Source organism: Miniopterus schreibersii (genome assembly GCF_964146895.1).
Source record: "Miniopterus schreibersii genome assembly, chromosome: 5".
Classification (NCBI taxonomy): domain Eukaryota; kingdom Metazoa; phylum Chordata; class Mammalia; order Chiroptera; family Miniopteridae; genus Miniopterus; species Miniopterus schreibersii.
In genome coordinates, this window is record NC_138106.1 from 35102421 (window position 1) to 35125442 (window position 23022).

Here is a 23022-nt window from a genome sequence, read left to right on the forward strand (position 1 = left end):
GCTGTAAAGATATTATATATATATAAAATTATATATTTTTCACTTTTCTATATGCTACATATAAGGGGAATATTGAAAGCATTTTAAATGTCCAATAGCAGAATGCTTACACGGGTACATGGTACAGATATAAAAAGGGAAATATGTAGAATATAAAAATGTTTTCGAAGAACTTAATGACATAGAAACATACTGAAATATAATTTAAATAAGATACAGAGTTGTAGCTCTCATCCTAATTTTTTATATGTGTATTTCTATGTATTTGATAGATAGTTAAGTAGCAGGATAGAAAAATAGATAGGTACAGAGAGAAAGAAAATCCTGGAGGAATTACCTGTGAAAATGTTAGTAGATATTTCTTGGTAGTAGGATTTTAGCTGTTTTTTATTTGTTTATTTAATTTTGTTCTCCATATTTTCTAATATTTATTGAAAGAATGTGGATTGTTTTTGTAATTTAAAAAAAGTATTTTCCATTTTACTGCACAGTATTCTTCATGATCATTTCTAATGGCTGCGTAATAGTCTAAGTGAATGTACTAGAATCTAACCATTACCTCATTTTTGAATCCTAACTCTTCCTTTGTTTTGCTATTACAAACATTGTGTGGTGCATTATTACACATAAGTTCATCAGTTCAAAATTCAGCAGTTGGATAGTTCGTCACTTCTCTTCTTTGATACAATTAGTTCACTTTGGCTTCCAGGATACTTCTCTCTCGCGGTTTTTCTCCTACTTCACTAGTCCCTCCTTTCAGTCTCTTTGCTGATTTCTCCCGTTCTCCCTGGCTTCTTGATGTTAGAGTGCCCCAGGACTGTCCTCAGTTCTCTTCTGTTCCCTACCTGTACCTTTCACTCTCTACACTCCTTTGGTGATTTCATCCAAGGTGATGGCTATAAAGATCACCTACATGCTAACTCTCATATTTATATTTCCATCCAAGATGTCTTTTCCAAATTCCAGACTGTTATATCCAACTTCATGTTCTATAATTCTACTTTTAGACATTTAGTAGAAATCTCAAGTTAATCATGTTGAGAATTGAGCTCCTGATCTTCCCTCCAAAACTTTTTATGCCAACAATCTTTCCTGTCTTAGTTGATGATGGTCCCTCCTAACAATTCTTCAGGCCAAAACCCCTGGAGTCAGCCCTGACTCCCCAGAACCCCCCTTTACCAACCTTTCCTCACCTCCTGTCCCACATCTCATCTCAGTCCATTAGAACATCTTATTGGTTTACCTGCAAAATATATCCAAAATTTGGCTATCTTTCACTGATCTCACGGCTACTAATTTGTCTAAGTCGGCAGAATCTCCTACCTGGCTTACTGCTATCAAAGGCATTCTTACCAGTTCTTTTTCCCCCCCCTTCTTTCCCTCACAGTCTGTTCTCACAAAAGCAGCCAGAGTGATCCTTTTAAAATGTAAGTCAGATCAGATCATTACTCTGCTCAAACCCTGCAATGGCTTTTCCATCTCACTCTGAGTCAAAACCCATGTCTTTATAGTGATCTGTAAGACCTTACTGGTTGCCCCTGTCCCCGCCTTTCCTCTCTGGCCTGATTCTGACCGTTCTCCCTCTTGCCCACCCACCAGCTACACTCCTTATTTTCTCCTGAACATGCTGCATTCCCTCCCACCTTTTCATTAGCTGTTCCTTAACCTTTACCACCTTCTAGTCGTCAGTGAGGCCTACTTTGATTATTTAATACTGCAACCTAATTCTTTTTACCCTGTTCTGCTTTTCTTTTTTTTATAACACATAATGATACCTGCTAGTATATTATGTAATTTACTTACTTATTCTCTCTCTCCAACTACAGTGTAAAGTGAAGGGCGGGCATCTGTGTGTGTTTTGTTCACTGGTGTATCCCAAGTACCTAGAACAGATCTGGCATATAGGAGGCCTAACTGCATATTGCTGACAGTTGAAAAAACAAATATCTTAATGTATTTATATTTGTGCAGTCACATTTTTCCTTTTATTGAATTGTTTGTGATATATGCAAGCAAGATTTTTGTATGTGTAGTTCACTTTACTATTGAATTGACGTACTTGAATAGTACTAGGCTCGTACTAGACACTCAGTAAATATCTATTGAATGAATGGATGAATGATAGAGTTCTAAAATATTACTCAAACATTTTTGAGTCCATTCATTTATCAGATATCGAGTGCCTCCAATAATCAAGGCATAGTGCTAGACACAGAGAATACTGTGTTCACTTTGGCAGCACATATACTGAAATTCAGAATACTATGGGAAAGATACAATGATATAGCTCCTGCCTCCTAGAGTTTATAATCTACTACTAGATTATTCCCTAAGAACAGACAGAGCTGCAGAAAAGGAATTACTGGATTAAAGTACTAATAGTATGAAAGTACTAATAGTATTAGTACTAATAGTACTAATAGGATTAAAGTATGGCCTTTCATAAGCATACACTTTACAAAAGCATTGGACTAATTTTTATTGCCATGAGTAAAGTGTTAGTGTATGGGATTTTTTATATGGGATTTTTTATTGTTTCAGCATTTTACTAGTATTAAGTATTATAGTTTTAAAATTTTTTTTAATTTTGTACATAGTAGTTTCATAGTTTTAAAACTCATTTTTTATTAGAAAGGCTAAACGTTGTTTATTAATTCTTCCCCCTTGAGCATTGTTGACTCCTCCCTGCTACCTGTTTATTAATTGGGGTTACACTGTTTTTTTAAAAGAACCTCTAGCTCCCTGAGAGGATAAGGTGTGGTTAGAAACAAGCTCTGCCAGGCCACTGGAAGAAGTAAAACTTGGGAGAACCTTTTGATGGGGAGTAATCCCTAGCAGCTGTTTCACAGTGTTCTCCATTCATTCCCTTTTTCCTGGGCTCTTTTGCTCCTTCAGTTCTTTATTTTTTCCCCTTTTAATTTTTTAGACTCTGACTTAGCACTTCCACTTTTGGGAATTTATCCTAGCAAAATAATGAAATTCTGCTACTCCTAAGAACTTACCTTAATGAAAATATGAAAAGATACGTACACAAGTTGCTCAGGGTTGCATTAATTAGACCAGCAATTTTCAACAAGGGCACCACAAGAATTTTGAAAACATGTAATACCTGACTACTTAGTCAGGGGCACTGACCTCTTTTCCCTTAGATTCTCAAATTAAGAAATCACAACAGCCAACACAACAGTAGCTGTTGGTGTGAATGAATCAAAATTATACCTATTTTTTTGTCAGATCAGCCAAATAACAAATTTTATGGTGTGCTGCAGAATTTTAATAATTAGCTTATGTGTGCCATGAGATGACAAAGGTTGAAAATTGCTGGTTTAGACTATCCATTAGTTGGAAAAGACATAAACTTCTATCAGTAGTGAATTATTTAAATAAATTACACTGTAACCCAAAAATGCAATATTATGTGTCCATTAAAAATAATGATGGAGATCTGTTTTTTTGGCAGGACATGGTGGGGGGGCAGTTACCAACAGTATTTATGGTATGATCCCATTTTTGTTTTTAAGATATGTATTTATATGTGCATGGAAAATATATCCCAAAATAATAGCAGTGTTTGTATTTGAGTGGTGGGATTACCTGTGATGGTTTTTTCTGTTTTGACATCTGTTTTATATTGTCTGAATCATTTTATAAAATGTGTGTGTTTGTATATAGTCTTTATAATCAGAAAAGATAATAATAAAGCTATTTTGCTTTGAAACAAATCAAAGTGTGGCTTTGGAGAAAGAGCTAAAGAAAGTGCAAGATGAGTTATTAATCTAGCATGGAACTGGCATGAACCGACAAGAAGTGCCTTAGAATAAAAAAATAACAAAACATCAAATGAAGGAGAGCAGGAATTCTCCTGTTGGAACTTAGCTCAGGAAAATCAAGAGTGTACCACATCCTCTGAAAGATGCCCTGGAGACACCAGCTGAATTGGTTCTTTAAATCTAAATCCAAAATTGAGGTTGGAAACAAAACAAAGTTGAGATTAAAAAACAAAACGAAAACCCAAAAACCAACAGTGCTTTTCCCTGATACAGGTATTTAAAGGAAGCAGAAGGAAGAGATTAGCAAGAAACAAGGAAGCCCAAGGAATAGAGCATCTGTGGCCTGGAAACAGGAGGAATAATAGGGGACATTGGGAAGGGAATGCTTAATGTTGCTTTGCCTAGTTAAATGATTAACATGAAAGCTCTATCTAGAATTTGCTTCAACTCAAAATTTACTTCTCACTATAGTAGGAAGTAATTATTCATTTGAATTGACTCCATGCAGTAGAGCTGTTAAGGTAGTGGAAGTTGGAACTGAAAGGCCAGATTATGAAAATTCATTGATAACAGGCCACTTACTCCAGAAGCTCTGGAGTTCACTGATAGGTTTTTGCTTACTACTCTATTCCTGCCACTTAATTTACACATAGTAGTTGCTCAGTGAATGTTAGTTGGCTGAATGAATGCATGAATAAGTAAATGAAAGATTCTAATCACAGGAAGCTTATTTAAGTAAACTGATGAAACGTGAGAATTCATTGTTGGCTAAATAATGTATACATCTTTGTGTAGCAACTATAAATTCTCATGATGAAACTAATGATAGTAATAATATATAACATTTGCATCACCATTTTGAAACATTTTTTCATTCATTACCTTGTTCATAGCTGGAGTGGGATGGCAAGGATATTAAAATTTTTTTTTTAAATATATCTTTATTGATTTCCAAGAGAGGAAAGGAGAGGGAGAGAGAGACATAGAATCATCAATGATGAGAGAGTCATTGATCAAGCCCGCAACCCGGGCATGTGCCCTGACCGGGAATCGAACCCCCATCGCCTGGATCCTAGGTCGACGCTCAACTGCTGAGCCACGCCCGGCCGGGCGGATATTAAAATTTTTAATGCTTAATGACTGATAAATATTTACTTTTATAATTTCTAACTTGATTATTGGACCATTTATATAAACAAAAGGTTGTTTGTTTCATGTATAAGAATAGTGCCAGAAGTATCTAAAGTTTTCTACCTATTGATGTTATAAGTCGATGTCATTGGCTTTTTTGTAACATGGTGAATTCTTTCACAGATTCATGGGGCGAATGATAATAACTCAACAGATGGAAGAAATTGTAAGGTAAGAACAAATTCACATTGTTTGGGGGAAGAACTAAAATCAAGTTGAGATATTAGATAAGTAAGCTGCATAAAATGGAAAAGGGTTCATGTACAAGCACTTAGCACTTTATCTTCTAGTTATTTGTAGCAGCAGCAAGTGAGGAGGAAGCAAATTCCATGAAATGATATCGAAATAATTTAGTAAGATTATTTGTATATTTGTATTTTTTTCCTAATATCAGGTAGTAAAATAAAAGGAAACATAGGTATTCTCATTGAAATCCTTACCCACCACACTTAAAGTATAGAATACAAAAAAAAATGTCTTCTATAATGTTTAACAAGTATAAATGTATTACGGTAGTCTTCATTTCAAAATCATTTAGCACAAACTAGAGTATTTAATGGCCAATCCATAACCTCTTATTTATTCTTCTGATTGGATTTTTGTTTGGGTGGTTGTGGTGTTTTGTTTTCCCTCTATATTCAGGTTAATTTCTGGCTGCTACGTGAAAGGCCTTAGGATCATTTCAAAGACTTGCTGATAGGATGAGATTACATTGTTATTCATGACCACAAAGCCAAATTTTAAATAAATCTTGGAGTCATCCCTTCAACTTCTAAATCACATGAACATTTCACCTTTTTTTCTGAAGACATATTCAGTTAAACTGGCTGCTTGAAATAAGTCACTGACATATAAAGAGGTGAACTTATTTTTTTATGAAATCTTCAAGATAAGCCACCAAAAATATGCATCAGCACTGATTCACGTTTTTAATAAACATTAACACAGGAGCATGTTCAATGAACTCTGTAACAAAGTCTCTTGAAGTATAGGGACCCTGCTTGAATAACTATGACTAGATTTTTATTTTTATTCTGTAGTGACATAATGAGATACATGTGTGGATACATCGTCTGAATTGCATTAAGATACTGTGGCTAGTAAAGGAAAAGATCAGTTATATTACCTCAGCTCCTAGAATGATTAAAAAAAAAATGGGCCATGTTCTTTGCTGAAGCAACCAGAGTTTGCTGATGAATTACCTTTTAATTTGAAACTTTCTGTCATTGTATCCCAAGTGTATATGCCATTGTGAGCTCAGAGTTTTTCTATTCATTGTTAGAACCAACACCAAGTAAAAAAGCTATTTTATGGCTCCTGGTTAATTGATTTTGGAATATCCATGTAGTGTGCTTCAAATATGACTAGCTATTAAAACCACACTTGTTAACAATGTCCCAAACACCTGGTCCTCATTGGTTCATTGATTTTTTTTTTTTAGAGTGTCTGTATTTACCAACATCTTTAAAATTGGTTCACTTTCTGTTTGATTTGGATGACTGTGTATGTATATTTCAGAAAAGCATAAGGAATATCAACAAAATTAAGACTTTTTAATGTATCCATAACAGAATCTTATCATTTTTCTATCACTAAAAAAATACAATTTTCTTTCTAGTTATTCTCATTTTATATCTCCTTTATGGAGAGAAATTCTAACAGCAAGAAGACCCATGCTCCAAGACGTATGCAATGCAAGTAGTAAAGTTGTAGTGTCAATCTTGCCTAGAAAAGTACTAACTCACTTACTACCTGATATTTTATAATCCAGAGTAACTTTAATTATGCAGAACTCATGCATTTATACACAAATCATGCCACAATTCATGTTTACATTGCATTTTAATGCTCTGTTTTCTTCAAAAACTTTATTAATTCTGCTCAAAATTTTCATTCTCTATTAAACATTTATAAATCATTGCTTAATCTTTTATTTTATTGTGTTTTATTTTTAAAATTTTTGCAACTGGTATGGTGGCTTTGTGAGTTTATATACCAACATAATCTGACTTCTGAGCCACCAATCTTAAAGTGACTGAAATGCTAAAGAAGGTATTTTTGTTACGATAACTAACATGACTGACCTAGATAGTAGCTAAAATTTTGATTTTATATAAAAGCACTGTTGCAACTAGAACTCAAGTACTTTCTGCTGAAGATGCCATTTTAGAATTTAATTACACTTTTAATATATTTAATGCTTTTGGTTATTTTTTTTCCCTAGACCTCTGGGGCCAGAGAGTCTCTTGCTTCGTGGAGCCAGATTAAAAAACACAAAAGAAATTTTTGGTTTGTATATGTTGAAAAATTTTAATTATAGTTTCGTGTTGATGCTTTATATGACCTATTTTTAAAAGCACAGCATTTGTGGTTCTTTTGGTTGGACAACTTGGACTTATTTAAATGTTGCCTGTGATAATTTTCTTACAAAGATTGTGTTAATATAATTTTGGTTGTAGTTTTTGTTATTAATCTCTATTTTTGAGTAATAGACTAGAACTTGCTTTTATATTTTCTTTGTTGATATTTGTGAAACTTAGTGCTAAGAAGATAATTCTGGCACTTCTACTCATGGTGGATGAGAACCAGTATGCCTGGCATCGTGGTGTAGTCATTCTGTTACGAGTATTCTTAGATTGGATGAATAAAACTGCCGACTCATTCAGGCATTCAGCAAATTCTGTTGGATCATATATTGACTGGATCAACAGGATGAGTAAATAGTGCTCTTGCATTGGAGATCTTTTAATTAATTAATTCACAATTAATTAATTTATGCTCTGAGTCAATTCTAAGCAAGTTGAGAAATCAGCGATAATCTTTAGCTGTCAACTCGTTTTACCCATTTCAGAAGTGGCCCTTTCTACACTAGCCGGCTTATGCTGTCACTGGATGTTTGCAGGTTTTGAGTTCCGTCATCGTCCCCATTCTTGTCTTTCGTCTGTCTTCTCTCTCAGTGTTAGGCTCTCTGATAAAGAAATCCATACACTTTTTTTAAAAATGGAAAGTAACAAGTGTTGGTGAGGATGTGGAGAAGTTGGAACCCTCATACATTGCAACTGCTGTGGAAAATAGTGTGGCAGTTTCTCCATAAGCTAAATGTAGAATTACCATATGACCCAGCAGTTCTGCTCCTAGATACATACCCAAAAGAACTGAAGACAGGTGTTCAAACAGCACTATTTACAGAAGTCAAAAGGTAGAAACTGCCCAGATGTTGATCACCTAATGAATATATAAACAAAAGGTAGGCTGTTTATATCATGGAAAATTATTTACTATTAAAAAATGAAAATATTATGCCGAGTGAAAGAAGCCTGATATAAAAGCCACATATTGCATGATCCCATTTACTTGAAATACCCAGAATAGGCAAATTCTTAGAGACAGAAAGTAGACTAATGGCTGGGTCGTGGAAGGGAATGGAGAATGATGCTTACAGGTACAGGGTTTTCTTTGAGGGTGATGAAATGTTTTCAAGTTAGGTAGTGAGGATGGTTACACAACTTTGTGAATATACTACGTGCCCCTGAGTTGTACATTTTTAAATGATTAAAATGGTAAATTGTATGTTACATATATTTTACCACAATCTAAAAAGAGAAAACCGCCCGGCCGGGCGTGGCTCAGCAGTTGAGCATCAACCTAGGATCCAGGCGATCGGGGTTTGATTCCCAGTCAGGGCACATGTCCGGGTTGCGGGCTCGATCAATGACTCTCTCATCATTGATGTTTCTCTCTCTCTCTCCCTCTCCTTTCCTCTCTCTGAAATCAATAAAGATATAAAAAAATAAAAATTAAAAAAAATTAAAAGAGAAAACCATAATAAATATTCTGATAGCAGAATCCAGCGAAAACCTGTAGGGATTTTAGACCCTCTCCTATAATGCTGTATTTTAACACATACCTCTAGCATTAATACCTTTCACGCCCTTAAAAGGTGTTATTTGAATGCCTTTAGATGGGTCTGCTATTGTCTGCCTCAGTACCACCTCTCTCTGTTATATCACTCTGGCTGATTTCTATAATTTTGGTGCCCTTTGCATTTGAGTTACAATTTCTGCCTTTAAGGGATAATTCTAACGGTGAAAATTCCGGGACAAATCTTTAGGAAGAGGGCATGATGATTCCTCACTGCTTCTCAAATCTTGCTGTTTAGGAATGATCGTAAACATATGTTTCTAGGCATTTCCTAATTTTTCGTACAAACCCCACAACAATTTTATGAGGTATTTTTTTCCACTTAAAGGTGGGGAAATTGAGATCAAAGAGATTAAATAACTTGCCCAAGGATGCAGAACTAATAAGTGGCAGAGCTGGCATTCAAGTAAGGTCTAACTCCAACAAAGTTTTTTATAAGGCTGGTCTTAATTTCATTCACTCCCCAGGTTTAGTCCCATTATTACTGTCATTCTCGCTCATCTCATAGTCATTCACATAGGCACAAATTTTTTCAGTAGCCTGCCCCTTGTGTTTACTTTATTTACTCTGATAGATGTCCATATTGTCTCTCCAGTTCTTATGAAATTCTGTCTAGCCTACAGATCCTGGCATTCAGGGGTTTTTAAACTCTGATCCTAATCTATTATTCCATCCTAACAGAAAGTGCTTTTTCATTTTTGCCTTTATTAACACTGTTTGTTCTATCTATAGTGGCCTGCCCTGCCATTTTTGTTTTTCCAGATCCTTTTCCTCCATCAATTCCAACTCAAAATAGTATCTCTTTCATTCATATATCTCAGTTATAACTCAGAAACAGAACCTCCATGCCTTCCTGATCCAGCAGGTTGAGCAACTGGATGGAGTTCCCTAAAATTGGAATTGGAAAGCCTTTATAAAATTCCAAAAAAGGAAAGTCAGATTTTAACAGCTGTTAAACAGTGCATTTTCTTAGATGCCTTCATGCTGGTGAGTACATTTCTCTTGTGAAACATGCTAGGGGATTATTTTAAAGAACTATTTTGTTTTGTTTTGCAGGTGTTGCTGTATATACCGGAATGGAAACTAAGATGGCATTAAATTACAAGAGCAAGTCACAGAAACGATCTGCAGTGGAAAAGTAAGAAAACTATTTTCATTTTTTAGCACATAAATATAACTATGGATGTGTATATTATTCGTTATGTATAAAATATACATTCTGTGTAAAAATATATTTGATAAATATACAATGTCAAGTCAACACAAGATGCTATCCTTGAGGATAGGGATCGTTCTTATATTTTTGTATACATGTAGCATTTTGCACAATGTTTGCCATATAGTAGATGCTAAATTATGACTTTAAAATAAATATTATTTGGTAATAATGGAAACACTTGATCAGACTAACCCTCCTGCAGATAACATTGATAAAATCTGGACAAAACATTTTTAAAAATAAACAATTTGAAAGCTCTGGACAGTGACAACCCCCCCCCCCCCCCCCGCCCGCCCAAAAGACAGAAACTGGCAAAGAATGGCATCAGCAAGGGGACAAATTTAAGAATGTAGCTTTTTTCCTGAAGGCACTCTCCAGTTCATGTATTGCATAGGGCATCAGAGAGCCTGAGTCTTTACAGGATGTAGGTGTCAGAGGACAGGGAAGAGCAGCTAGAAAGGGGAAGATCATGGAGGGAGCCACAGAAGGATATGAGCTCTAAAACCTGCACATAAATTATGTCCAAATCTTTGGCTATTAGACCTATACATGTGCAGGAGAGATCTCAGTGGGCAGCAAAACAGTAACAGTATGTATCAGCAAGCTGAAAGATCTGAACAGAGAATATTGCTGTTGCCTGTTGCAGTGGAGACAGTGTTTGGTATTTGAGCCTAGCCAACTCCTGAAAATAGGAAAAATTTGAATAATTACACAAAAATAACTGGCCAAAACTGTCATTTAGTATTAGCATTTTGAACAATAACATAACTATAATAAATAGGTTTATCTTATGTACTGGTTATTTTATTGCTAGTAAATAAATTCTACTAAATGGTCATGTCTTTAAAAAAATGACTATGTCCTTTAAATAGCTGCTATAATATCATATATTTTAATATCTTATTTAATATCAGTATTATACAGGAATAGCCTACTTCAATGGCACAGCAGTACCACATTTTAACATGCATTCTGTAAAAGGTACTTAATATGTTCCTGTGATTATCTGCTTTGTGGTCTCTTGAAATCCAAACTTGTATTCCAGTATCTGTATTTTAATCTAAAGTGAATAGTAACACATAATTGATATGATTTATATTCTTTTTTTCATTTCAGGTCAATGAATACATTTTTGATAATTTATCTAATAATCCTTATTTCTGAAGCCATCATCAGTACTATCTTGAAATATACATGGCAAGCTGAAGAAAAATGGGATGAACCTTGGTATAACCAAAAAACAGAACATCAGAGAAATAGTAGTAAGGTATTTTATGGTGTTCTTGACTGTGCTGCTGTAAAGGAAACTTCTGATAGGAGTGATCACTCTGACCTTCCTAAAACCAGTACTATTGAAGAATGACAAAGGACATTGCACACCTGAAGCCAATACAAAATACTGAAAGTAAACTGTAATTGAAAAATAAAAAAAAAAATCGCAGTAGTTGACTAAAAAAAAAAAAGGACATTGCAAATGAAGAGTAGCCAACCTGTTTGTAGTGGTAAACATGACATGACCAATTATATTTTCTATGTAATTATTTGAATAGTTATAAGAGAGCACAAAAATTTAAATAGTCTGTATTGGCATTTCACTTGAATACTACAAATTCAATTTTTTTTTAATATATCTTTATTGATTTCAGAGAGAGAAAGGCGGGAGAGAGATAGAAACATCAATGATGAGAGAGTCAATGATCAGCTGCCTCCTGCACGCACTGACTGGGGATCGAGCCCGCAACCCGGGCATGTGCCCTGACCGGGAGTCGAATCCCGATCTCCTGGATCCTAGGTTGATGCTCAGCTGCTGAGCCACGCTAACTGGGCTACAAATTCAATTTTTTATTTTTGTATAAGTGAAATTATTTTCAATTCTGTCATAATAATTCAAGAAATCGTATTGTCGGTCTGTTGATGGTATAAAGTAGTAATAACAAACTGGCTAGGGCGAATCTGTAATTTTAAGAGCTTTCAATTCTAACACTTCTAGCCTAGCAATTATTTCATAATTTTTAAAAATTATAGTCAATTTTTAGTTATCTCTTATTTTGAAGATTAGAAGTAGAATGGTAAGCATATTCCAGAGGTTATAATTAAAATTTTGCCAACAACAGTTTCAGCCACACCAGTCTTTTTGGTAGCTTCTGAAAAGTAACAAATTAAGTAATTTGAATTTAACCTTTTTTTCCTTATACTTTGTCTGAGAGTCTAATGAGCAGTAAAACTACCAAGGAAATGTATCAAAAAGACAATTCAATAAATGAATTTTAATTCATGAAACTATTCTGCTTCAAAATATAGTTAATGATCTATTTAGACATGAAACTTTCTGATCATTTTCTGATAATATTGAAGATAGTCTCATATTTTCATTTATCAAATAATCATTTTTTTCCTCTAGATTCTGAGATTTATTTCAGACTTCCTTGCCTTTTTGGTACTCTACAATTTCATCATTCCAATTTCATTATATGTGACAGTAGAAATGCAGAAATTTCTTGGATCATTTTTTATTGGTTGGGATCTTGATCTCTATCATGAAGAATCAGATCAGAAAGCACAAGTCAATACTTCTGACCTGAATGAAGAGCTTGGACAGGTAAGTGATCCTTTTAATTTATTTTCCCGAATTGTTATTTTTATCGAAACAATATATGTACAAAGACTAATAAAACAGGAAATATTATAAGGCTTTTACCAAAAAACAGCCCTACTTTGCTCCACACCTAATTTTGTTTTCCATTTTTAAATTTTAAAGCTATTTCTTTCATTATTTAGTACCATATTTCTATATAGTATTCTTTCTTGATTTTTACATTATAGACATTATTTACTATGGAATTGAAAGATAAAACTCTTAGACTCTTCCTTCCACACACATACCCAGACATACCCATTTTGCCTCCCCATAGGTCCCCCAATATTGTTACATCACAAGTTAGGATTTAATAAATATTTATTGACATTATTTTGACTGTTTTAGTATTGCTCACTGATTTCTGGTTCTTTGTGTATGCCCTGTAATGCTATAATTACTTTTTCTTTCTTATGTATTTTGTTTTCCCTAGAGCTAATTGCTCTGTTTTTTCATTTGCTTTATTTTAATTTCCACAAAATTAGGTGTGGAGCAAAGTAGGGCTGATTTTTGGTAAAAGCCTTATAATATTTTCTGTTTTATTAGTCTTTGTATATGTATGGTTTAGATAAAAATAAGTCCACAAGTAATTCTTTGAGGACTGTGAAACCTCTCTATATATAGACACATCATGTAGTCTAGGATTTTCTCTCTTTTAGTGGCAGCTTTTTTGGAAACCTTTATCTTTGTTTCAGTTTGGATTTCTTTCTGGGCCTACTGCTCAGCTAGGTGTCACCCTGGATTTCCCTTTACCATCACCCTAGAACTGCCTTTGCTTCTCCTGTTTTGGATCTGCTGTCTCCTGGCTCTCATGTCTTCCCACCTGTGGCTTATTCTCATTTTGGTGGAACGTATCTAATAACTTCCTGAAAAAGAATTCACGAGAGGAAAATATTTTGAGACTGCATGTCTGGAAATATCTTTATTCCCTTTCTACACTTGAATAATTGTTTAGCTGGATAATGTATCCCAGGTTGGGAATTACTTTCCCTCAAAATTTCAAAATCATTTTTCTGTTGTTTTCTAGCTTCCAGTGTTGCTGTTGAAAAATCTAGTGCCATCCTGATTCCCAGTTCTTTATTTATTTCTGAAAATGTTTAGAATCTCTTCTTTATGCAGGAATGCTGAAATTTTATGATGATGAACCTTGGTATGAGCCTCTTTTTCTTTCATTATGCAGTGAACTCTGAGCCCTTTCTGTCTGGAAACATATGTTCTTCAGTTCTGGGAATTTTTCTTCTATTATTTCTTTGATAACATCTTTTTATGGGTTTAAAAAAAATTATTTGCATATCAAGCAAATTTATCTTGCTTCTCTAATTTATCTTGATTCTCTAATTCTGACTTGCAATTTTCATTTACTTGTTTATTTTTATAATCTTTCTAGGAGAATTCATCAACTTGATCTTTCCACCTTTTGATAAATTTTTGTTTTGTGTGTGTGTGTATATATATATATAATATACATTATTTTATGTATGTTTTTAATCCTCATCTGAGGATATTTTTTTCATTGATTTTCAGAGAGAGTGGGAGAGTGATACATTGACTGGTTGCCTCCCGCATGTGCCCAAGCCTGCAACCAAGGTGCATGCCCTTGACCAGAATCGAACCCGAGACCCTTCAGTCCGAGGGCCAAGGCTCTAACCACTGAGCAAAACTGGCTAGAGTTTGTTGTATATTTTTAATTTCTAATATTTCAGTATATATGAATGGTCTTATTTTAACTGCATCTTACTCCTGTTTCTTGAATATAATTTATTATTTTACCTTTCTGAGGATATTAATGACAGTTTATTTAAAGTCTTTCGCTCCCTGCATTTTCTGTTTGCTCCTAGTTCCTTTTTCAGTACAGTCAGTTCTGCTATAATACAACATATGCATTCCTGAAAATCACTGCGCTAGGCAAAATTGCTTAGTAAAAACCCCAGGGCTTAAGGAAAAATGGGATTTAGGAGTACAACAAAAATTTTGTAACATATTTAAAATACAAAGATAAGAACCTAATAAAAATACCACTTACTAAATTGATAAGAAATACATTAATGCTATAGTAAAAACATGGCACTTTATCTTGAAAAATGCCGGAAGGTTACTTGTGGAAGTTACCATCAGAAGTATTTCAGCCTGTGTGTTGTAAAGTATTGGAAGGAAGGTTGCCTGAGAATAGGAAAGTAGTAACACCACATGTGGATGGGTGTGGCTCATAACATACAATGACCCGAGGTAGCTCGTAGCTGTTAGAAGTGTGTGCATTTCATGTACATATTCCTGCTCTGCTTGGGTGCAGAAGTTTTCTTCGTTCACCTACTGTTTCTCACAGATGGAATCATGCGGAACCAAATACAAAGTTCCTGTTATGCTCAAATTGTTCCCTTATATATCAATCTCATTGTAATAAATTAATTTATGTTTTCAAGACAGTGTTCCAGCAAAACTGACTGTAATTTGTTTTAGACTCTACGTTTTATATAAGGGGTGATCCTCAAATGAATGCTAACCTTTGGTTTTCTTTACAAATGTAAAAGATTTCCCTAGAAAAGCCTGGCAGCCCAGCTGTTTTGGGGAATATTCCCAAATATCAGTATAGCTCTTTCCTCAGCTTTCCCTGAAGAATTACTGCAGTTAGCATTTCTGCTGCTTATGATTTTTGGAGCCATCCAGTAGAAATTTCCCTGTTTTTAGTGGACTGCCTCACCTGTTTTCAGCGGTCTTGTGCCTTTTTCAGCTTTCTTCAGAGTTCAGATTCTCTCTAGTTCAACCCCCTTAGGGAATTAAACCTTCCATCTATTGCTTTGATGGATGAGAGGCAGTTTCCAGTTTTCAAATTATGAAGGAATTTCAGTATTCAAACTGTACCTGATACCACCATTTTCAGCCCCATCCTGTACTCCGACATTCAATGATAGCTGTACATCTACTTCCAGAGAGTTTCTGGGAAACGGGTTCCCCCGTTGCTTAGGTTTCATATTCTAAGTTCTGCTAAGTCACCAGAAATTCATCTTTCCATCTTCTAAATTTGTCAAATATCCCTTCTCATGTTGTCTTTTCTACCATTATTTTTGTGTGTTTTTTTACTCCTTTATTATTTTGGTGAAGTTTCAAGAGAAACAGAGATAATTGCATTTGTTCAACCTGCTTTCTTTTTTTTAATCCTCACTTGAGGATATGTCTTCATCAATTTGAGAGAGAGAGAGAGGTTGCCTCCCGCAGGCACTCCTATCAGGGCCAGGATTGAACCTGCAACCCAGGTACATGCTCTTGACTGGGAATCGAACCCATGACTTTGGTATGTTTACCTCTAACCACTGAGCGACACCAGCCAGGATGAGCCATTTATTTTTAGAAGCATTTAGGAGGCTTTAATAATTTATGCTACAAGCGCTGGTGAGGGTGTGGAGAAAAGGGCACCCTGGTGCACTGCTGGTGGGAATGCAGACTGGTGCAGCCACTATGGAAAACAGTGTGGAGTTTCCTCAGAAGATTAAAAATTGACCTGCCATTTGACCCAGTGATCCCACTTCCAGGAGTATATCCTAAGGAACCCGAAACACCAATCACAGAGAACTTATACGCCCTGTGTTCATAGCAGCTCAACTTACAATAGCTAAGATCTGGAAACAGCCCAGGTGCCCATCAGTAGATGAGTGGATAAAAAAACTGTGGGGCACTCACACCATGGAATACTACGCAGCTATAAAAAAGAAGGATCTTTTATCCTTTGGACAGCATGGAGGGAACTAGAAAGTATTATACTAAGTGAAATAAGCCAGTCAGAGAAAGACAAGTACCACATGATCTCACTTATATGTGGAACATAATAAATAAAATAAACTGATGGACAAAATGGATCCAGAGACTTAGAAGCTTGGAACAGACTGAGGGATCTCAGAGGGAAGGTGGGGAGTGGGGAGTGGGTGGGGAGAGATTAACCAAAGAACTTATATGTTTATAAGCATAACCCATGGACACAGACACTGGTCTGGGGAAAGCCTGGGGGGGTGGTGTGGATGCAGGGTGGCGGGGATCAATGGGGATAAAAAGGGGACATCTGTAATATTTTTAACAATAAGGATTAAAATAATAATGCTAAATATTAATTCATATCATATCTTTAATTCTGTATCACATATTCAAGACCTAAAAACAGCCTATTTTTATTGCGTCTCTTAGCGCATTTTCCCTTTGACCTTTCTATTCCAATTTTCTACTCTTCCTCTTTCCTTCATGAAAGAGTATTATTTTCATGGAAACCCACACTATGTATACATACCCACGTTTGCTTTTTCTTTAAGAAACTTTAAGTGATAATTAACTTTCTTTCATTATCTCAACCTCTCTTTTTACATTTAAGCCTGCAAGTATTTCAAATATGTTTATTGCTTCCATTCCTATTCGATTTTTGTATTAATATGAAATCTACTTTATTTTACATTCTTCCATGTCCTTTATTTCCTTTCTATCAAAGAAATTTCCACCAAAGTTAAAAGATTAAACATTTGATTTTATATATTTTTTAAACAAAGTTAATTTATTTTATTCATCCCTGTTATAATTTTAATTCTCAAGAATCCTCCATGACAGATAGGTCTCTGTCTACTCTAGTCATCTTCAGAGTGTTGTTTGCTTGACTGGTGATGTATTTTATATCATTATATTTGTTAATACCTCATTCTCATTCTTCCTAGTCTAAAAGTTTTTTATTAACTTATATAAATAAGTGATATCTCTTAATATCCACCTTTAAATTATAATTCAACATTTACTGTAGATAAGTGGGCAACCCTTAGTATCACACAGCAAAGATAAAGTGTGTTATCTTTTCATTTCCAGTTTCACTATTTGCTAGTTATTTGATGTGGTAAGTTACTTAATCTTACTCTCCTTTATTTTCTCTTCTCTAAAATATTCATAATAATAACACTTCATGGAGTTGTTCAGCGGCATTAGAACACTTAGCAATGCTTGGGAAATAGTGAGTGTTGTACAGTTACTGGCTTTTATTACATTACATAGCAGAATTCCTGAGTCTCAGGTATTGTGTTTATCTTTATTATTTCCAAAAATATGAACTTTGAGGTATAGTTTGTCATGTATCTTTATGTCTTGGTCAAAACAATTTTGTTGCAACTTTAATCTACCTCCCTTGTTATATATTGATCTTTTTACTCTGCAATTTTGCTGAACTCACTTATTAGTTCTAGTAGTTTTAGTGAATTCCATGACCTATATACAAGGTCACATTACCTGCAAATGGAGATAGTTTTACCTCTTCTTTTCCAAATAAATACCTTTTGTTTCTTTTCTGTTACCTAATAATGCTGGCTAGAACCTTCAGTACAGTGTTGAATAAAAGTCGCAAGAGCAGAGATCTTTGTCTTATTCCTGAACTTGGAGAGGAAGCATTCAGTCTTTCTCTATTAAGTCTGATGCTACCTATGGGTATTTGTAGATCCATTTTATCGGTTTGAGGAATACCCTTCTATTCATAATTTGTTGTGGTTTTTTAATCATGAAAGGGTATTTGATTTTGTCAAATGCTTTTTCTACGTCTATGGAGACGATTATTTTATTTGTAGAATAAAGGACAAGTACCATTTTATTATTATGGTGGGTTTCACTGATGTTGAACCAGCCTTGCATTCCAAGGATAAAGTTCACATGTTCATGGTATATAATCCTTTTTATATGTTTCTGGATTTGTTTTGTGTCTATTTTCACATGGGATATTGGTCTGTAGTTTTTTTCTTCCCTTGTGATAGCCACCTCCTATTTTAAATGACTTCTTTCTCAAATCATTGCAATAAGCAAATTCTCACCATAATCCTAGTTGTATCAAGACTTGACTATTTCATTCTTTTTTGGACCTACCTTCTTTTAGGGTTAATTTTCTAGAATTAGTCTCAAAGAGTACTAAAACTATTTGTCTTATCTACCTTTAAAAAAAAAAGTATTTATTGATTTCAGAGAGAGGAGGGAGAGATAGAAACATCAATGATAAGTCATTGGTCGGTTCCCTCCTGCACGCCCCCTACTGGGGATTGAGCCCATTCTCCTGGGTCATAGGTCCATACTCAACCGCTGAGCTGCGCTGGCCAGGCTGTCTTACCTACTTTTTAAAACGTTTTTAAACATTTCTCCTTTTTACTGAGTTTGTTTCCTGCCCTCAGTTTCAATGTCCTCTATTTTAAACAACTTTCCACCTCTGACTTTTTGTGTTGCTGTCATTTTGTGTTCCTCTATTTTCAGCTCTATACCATCTCTTGGACCCTTTCATGTTAATTAAGCATCCCTTCCATCCTTGCTCAGAGATCACTCTTTTATTTTTTATTTTATTTTTTTAAATTGATTTGAGAGAGAGAGACATCAATTTGTTGTTCCACTCGTTTGTGCATTCATTGGTTGATTCTTGTATGTGCCCTGACCAGGGATCAAACCCACAACCTTGATGTGTTGGGATGACGCTCTAACCAACTGAGCTACCTGGCCGGGGCTCAGAGGTCATTCTTGAGTCTTATTAAAAAACATCTTATCCAGGAGATAAAAAGAAGTACTACCACATTGTCAGTCAACTCCACAAATGAACATGCACCTAAAGATGCCACAAACTTCAAAATGTATATATTTTTAAATATTTTCTGTTACCCTGTTTTTTTTCCATGGCATCTTTAATTATTTAACTGTGCTTGAATTATAAGAATCAGCATCAATATATCAATTTTAATGGTAGATTTGACTTGAGACAGAGTCCAGCTTTCCTTCTTTAACATAGGACTATGAACACAAAGGTTTGTTTTCTTTTGTTTTCTATCTCTAGGTGGAATATGTGTTTACAGATAAAACTGGCACACTGACAGAAAACGAGATGCAGTTTCGGGAATGTTCAATTAATGGCATAAAATACCAAGAAATCAATGGTAGACTTGTATCTGAAGGACCAACACCAGACTCTTCAGAGGGAAACTTAAGTTATCTTAGTAGTTTATCGCATCTTAACAACTTACCCCATCTTGCATCCAGTTCTTTTAGAACCAGTCCTGAAAATGAAACTGAACTAGTAAGCAAATCTTAAATTTATAATAAATAGGAGTTTCTTTTGAAATAGCTATATTTGTGTTAGTGGGGTAAGAAAAATATGTGTTTGAAATGTATATCCTCTGATTTAATACTGAAAATTTAGAGTCATAACCCAGTTTAACTTGTCACTTAATGTGTGTTTGCATTAGTTCTCTTGGTATGTAAATAGAACTAAGTTAAAGTCCTACTGCCTTGAAGTAAAGAAGACTTTTCTGAGAGATAGTTTTAATTTATTTAATACTTTCTGAGACCTCACTTCTTCCATAACAGAGGTTTCACCTTTACTTGCAATTTGGTTATGCCTCCTAAAAAGTTGAAGGGCCATAAGCAAATGTGACAATTTTACTCTTTAAAGTCAGAAGCAACCAGCTGTTGTTTAGGCGATTCAGGATTGTAGCATTCTTATTCTAGAACTTAGGTTACTGAATTATGAACTGTATTTATTTGCATTTTTTTAGAATTCTGTTTCTGGTCTCCTAAAGGTTATTTGGGGATGGTATTTATAGTGTGAATATTCATTATGTATCTACAGATTAAAGAACATGATCTCTTCTTTAAAGCAGTCAGTCTCTGCCACACTGTACAGATTAGTAATGTTCAGACTGATGGCATTGGTGACGGTCCCTGGCAGTCCAGCCTTGCGCCCTCCCAGTTGGAGTACTATGCATCTTCACCAGATGAAAAGGCTCTAGTGGAAGCTGCTGCAAGGTTAGTTTAGTCTGACTTCCAAATCATCAGGAAAAAAAACCTTTTAAATAAAAATGTGGAAGTACTAGAATATTGAATTGTCAGACAAAATTCATAAGCACATAAAGATAGAAATGTATTTTAAATTTTTAATGAGAGTTTGAAATGTGTCATTAATTTTGTTAAGCTTGCAATAGAGTCATATTTTGATGTGATCTCTAAAAATCTGGTTACTATGAAGTATGAATAATATAATTTGTGGGAATGCATGTGTATGTGTTGTTTTGGACCTACTCTGATCCTTCAAGTTCTTAAAAATAATGCTATATTCAAAGGAAATATTTTAAAATCCATCTTAAACTTATGTTTTAAATATTTTTATTCAAGCTAAGTTATAATGACATATTATGAAAAATGAAATATCATTCCTTAAATTTTATTTATTATTTTCTCCTTTTAATCCCTAGGATTGGCGTTGTATTTATTGGCAATTCCGAAGAAACTATGGAAGTTAAAATACTTGGAAAACTGGAACGGTAATTTTTTTCTATATTGTAATTTTCTATATATCAAGCATTTAGTATAGAACAGATATAAGTAAATTGTGGCCTAGAGGCCAGATCTGGCCTATAGCCTGTTTTTCTACAGCCCACAAACTACATTGCATTTTTAAGGGGTTGTTTAAAAAAAGTAAGATGCAACATAGACCATATATGTCATACAAAACCTAAAATATTTACTATCTGGCCCTTTACAGGAAAAGTTTACTGACCCAGCTCTAAAATGGTATTATTACATTATGTATCATCACAGTAATAACAATATTCTGCTCTGAATCTTTCATGTGTATTTTAGCTTAATGGTTCTTGAATTTATACGTTTATTTTTACACACTCCTAGGGAAATGAGTTTCATAAGTTTCTTATGCTAACAAAGAAAAACTTTCTTATATTTTCTATGATTTTATCTTTTAAACATTAAGGACCAGCTATCTTATTTCCCCTGTATGACAAATTAGCCCATTCTTATTATAGTTAGATCTTTCTTTCATGGTTTTATCAATTCCAGTCATCTCAACTCCAGCTGTGCATTTTCAAACTATGTTTTTCCAAACAAAGTAGAACTTTTTGGCTGCTTTTATGTGGAAGCCTGTCTAGTCTAGCTCATTCTATCAGCTTATATAAACCATTCCAATCAGTGTTTATCTCTCATATGGGCAAAGCATTGCATATGTACATCATTGTATATATTCATCCAGAAGACTTTTCAGTCCACCACTGACCCATTCTTTTACAGCTGCTTAAAGAGGAGCTATGAACACCTATACATATGTTCTGTCCCAGGTTCAGAATCACTGCTATAGTGAGGCTTTGTTACTCATGTGAGTGTGTGTATTTCTCAGGTGTGTTTGAGCAGAAAAATGGGTTGAGAATCACTTTTTTTAGTGAGAAAAACATGGAGCTGGGCAGATCTGGATTCCATTCCTTGCTCTACCACTCACAAGCTTATTTGACTTTAGACAAATTACTTAATCTTTCTGAGTTTAATAGTCCTCATTTGTAAAAAGAGATAAGATCTACCTCCTTTGGTTCTCATGAGTATTAAAGGCCATATGATATGTAAAGTTACATGGCATTTAATAAATACTCAGTAAATGCTAATTCCTTCTTTTTCTATCATATGTTGTTAGTAATGACTCATAACCAATAGTCTTAAAAATGTAGTTGAGATTAACTTTTTGTTCTAAATTAATCATTTTTATCTTTTATAGGGGATCTTTTAAAATATTTACTTAATATTATTCAAAAACGTAAAGTTTCGTCTTTTTTTATTTCGTTAGGTATAAACTGCTTCATATTCTGGAATTTGATTCAGATCGTAGGAGAATGAGTGTAATTGTTCAGGCACCTTCAGGTAACCAACTTAAATGTCTATGAATTTTTATTTGTCTAATATTAAGAGCTTAATAACTCATTTTTCTTTTTAGGTGAGAAGTTTTTATTTGCTAAAGGAGCTGAATCATCAATTCTCCCTAAGTGTATAGGTGGAGAAATAGAAAAAACCAGAATTCATGTAGATGAATTTGCTTTGGTGAGTGCAAATTTCTATAATTTAAAAACTCTGAAAGATATATAGATATAGATACACATATATTTGAAAGACTTGGGGGTTTCATTTTTGCATCAGTTTATCAGAAATTATAGAATTAAGTGTTGGCTCCATATTTTTTGGTTAAAAATTGACTTTCAGCCTATTGAAATGTGAACCTAGTATAATCAGGGCACTTCTAGCTGCAAGGACCACTCAAATTACTACATTAAAATGAGGGGAGGGTTACTGAAAGAATACAGGGGAATCCCAAGGATATGGAGAAACTGGAACCTTCATACATTGGTGGGAATATAAGTGATACAGCCACTTTAGAAAATAGTTGGGCAGTTTTTCACTCCTAGGTATACACCCAAGGGAATTGTAAACATATGTCTACACAAAAACCTTTACACAACTGTTCTCAGCAGCAT

The 23022-nt window shown here is 34.4% G+C and overlaps 1 protein-coding gene across 3 annotated transcripts in view; it reads left to right on the forward strand.

The window, feature by feature from the left end:
• The window catches only part of ATP11B (ATPase phospholipid transporting 11B (putative)), a 91241-nt gene that overhangs the window by 30011 nt on the left and 38208 nt on the right, over positions 1 to 23022 (forward strand). For all 3 annotated transcript variants that reach the window (XM_081137812.1, XM_081137813.1, XM_081137814.1), the window contains 10 exons: positions 5085 to 5132; positions 7186 to 7250; positions 9939 to 10020; positions 11218 to 11368; positions 12503 to 12700; positions 19554 to 19793; positions 20346 to 20521; positions 20968 to 21036; positions 22341 to 22414; positions 22488 to 22591. In XM_081137812.1, coding sequence (XP_080993938.1) covers positions 5085 to 5132; positions 7186 to 7250; positions 9939 to 10020; positions 11218 to 11368; positions 12503 to 12700; positions 19554 to 19793; positions 20346 to 20521; positions 20968 to 21036; positions 22341 to 22414; positions 22488 to 22591 — 1207 coding nt within the window. The remainder of the gene's footprint in view (positions 1 to 5084; positions 5133 to 7185; positions 7251 to 9938; positions 10021 to 11217; positions 11369 to 12502; positions 12701 to 19553; positions 19794 to 20345; positions 20522 to 20967; positions 21037 to 22340; positions 22415 to 22487; positions 22592 to 23022) is intronic.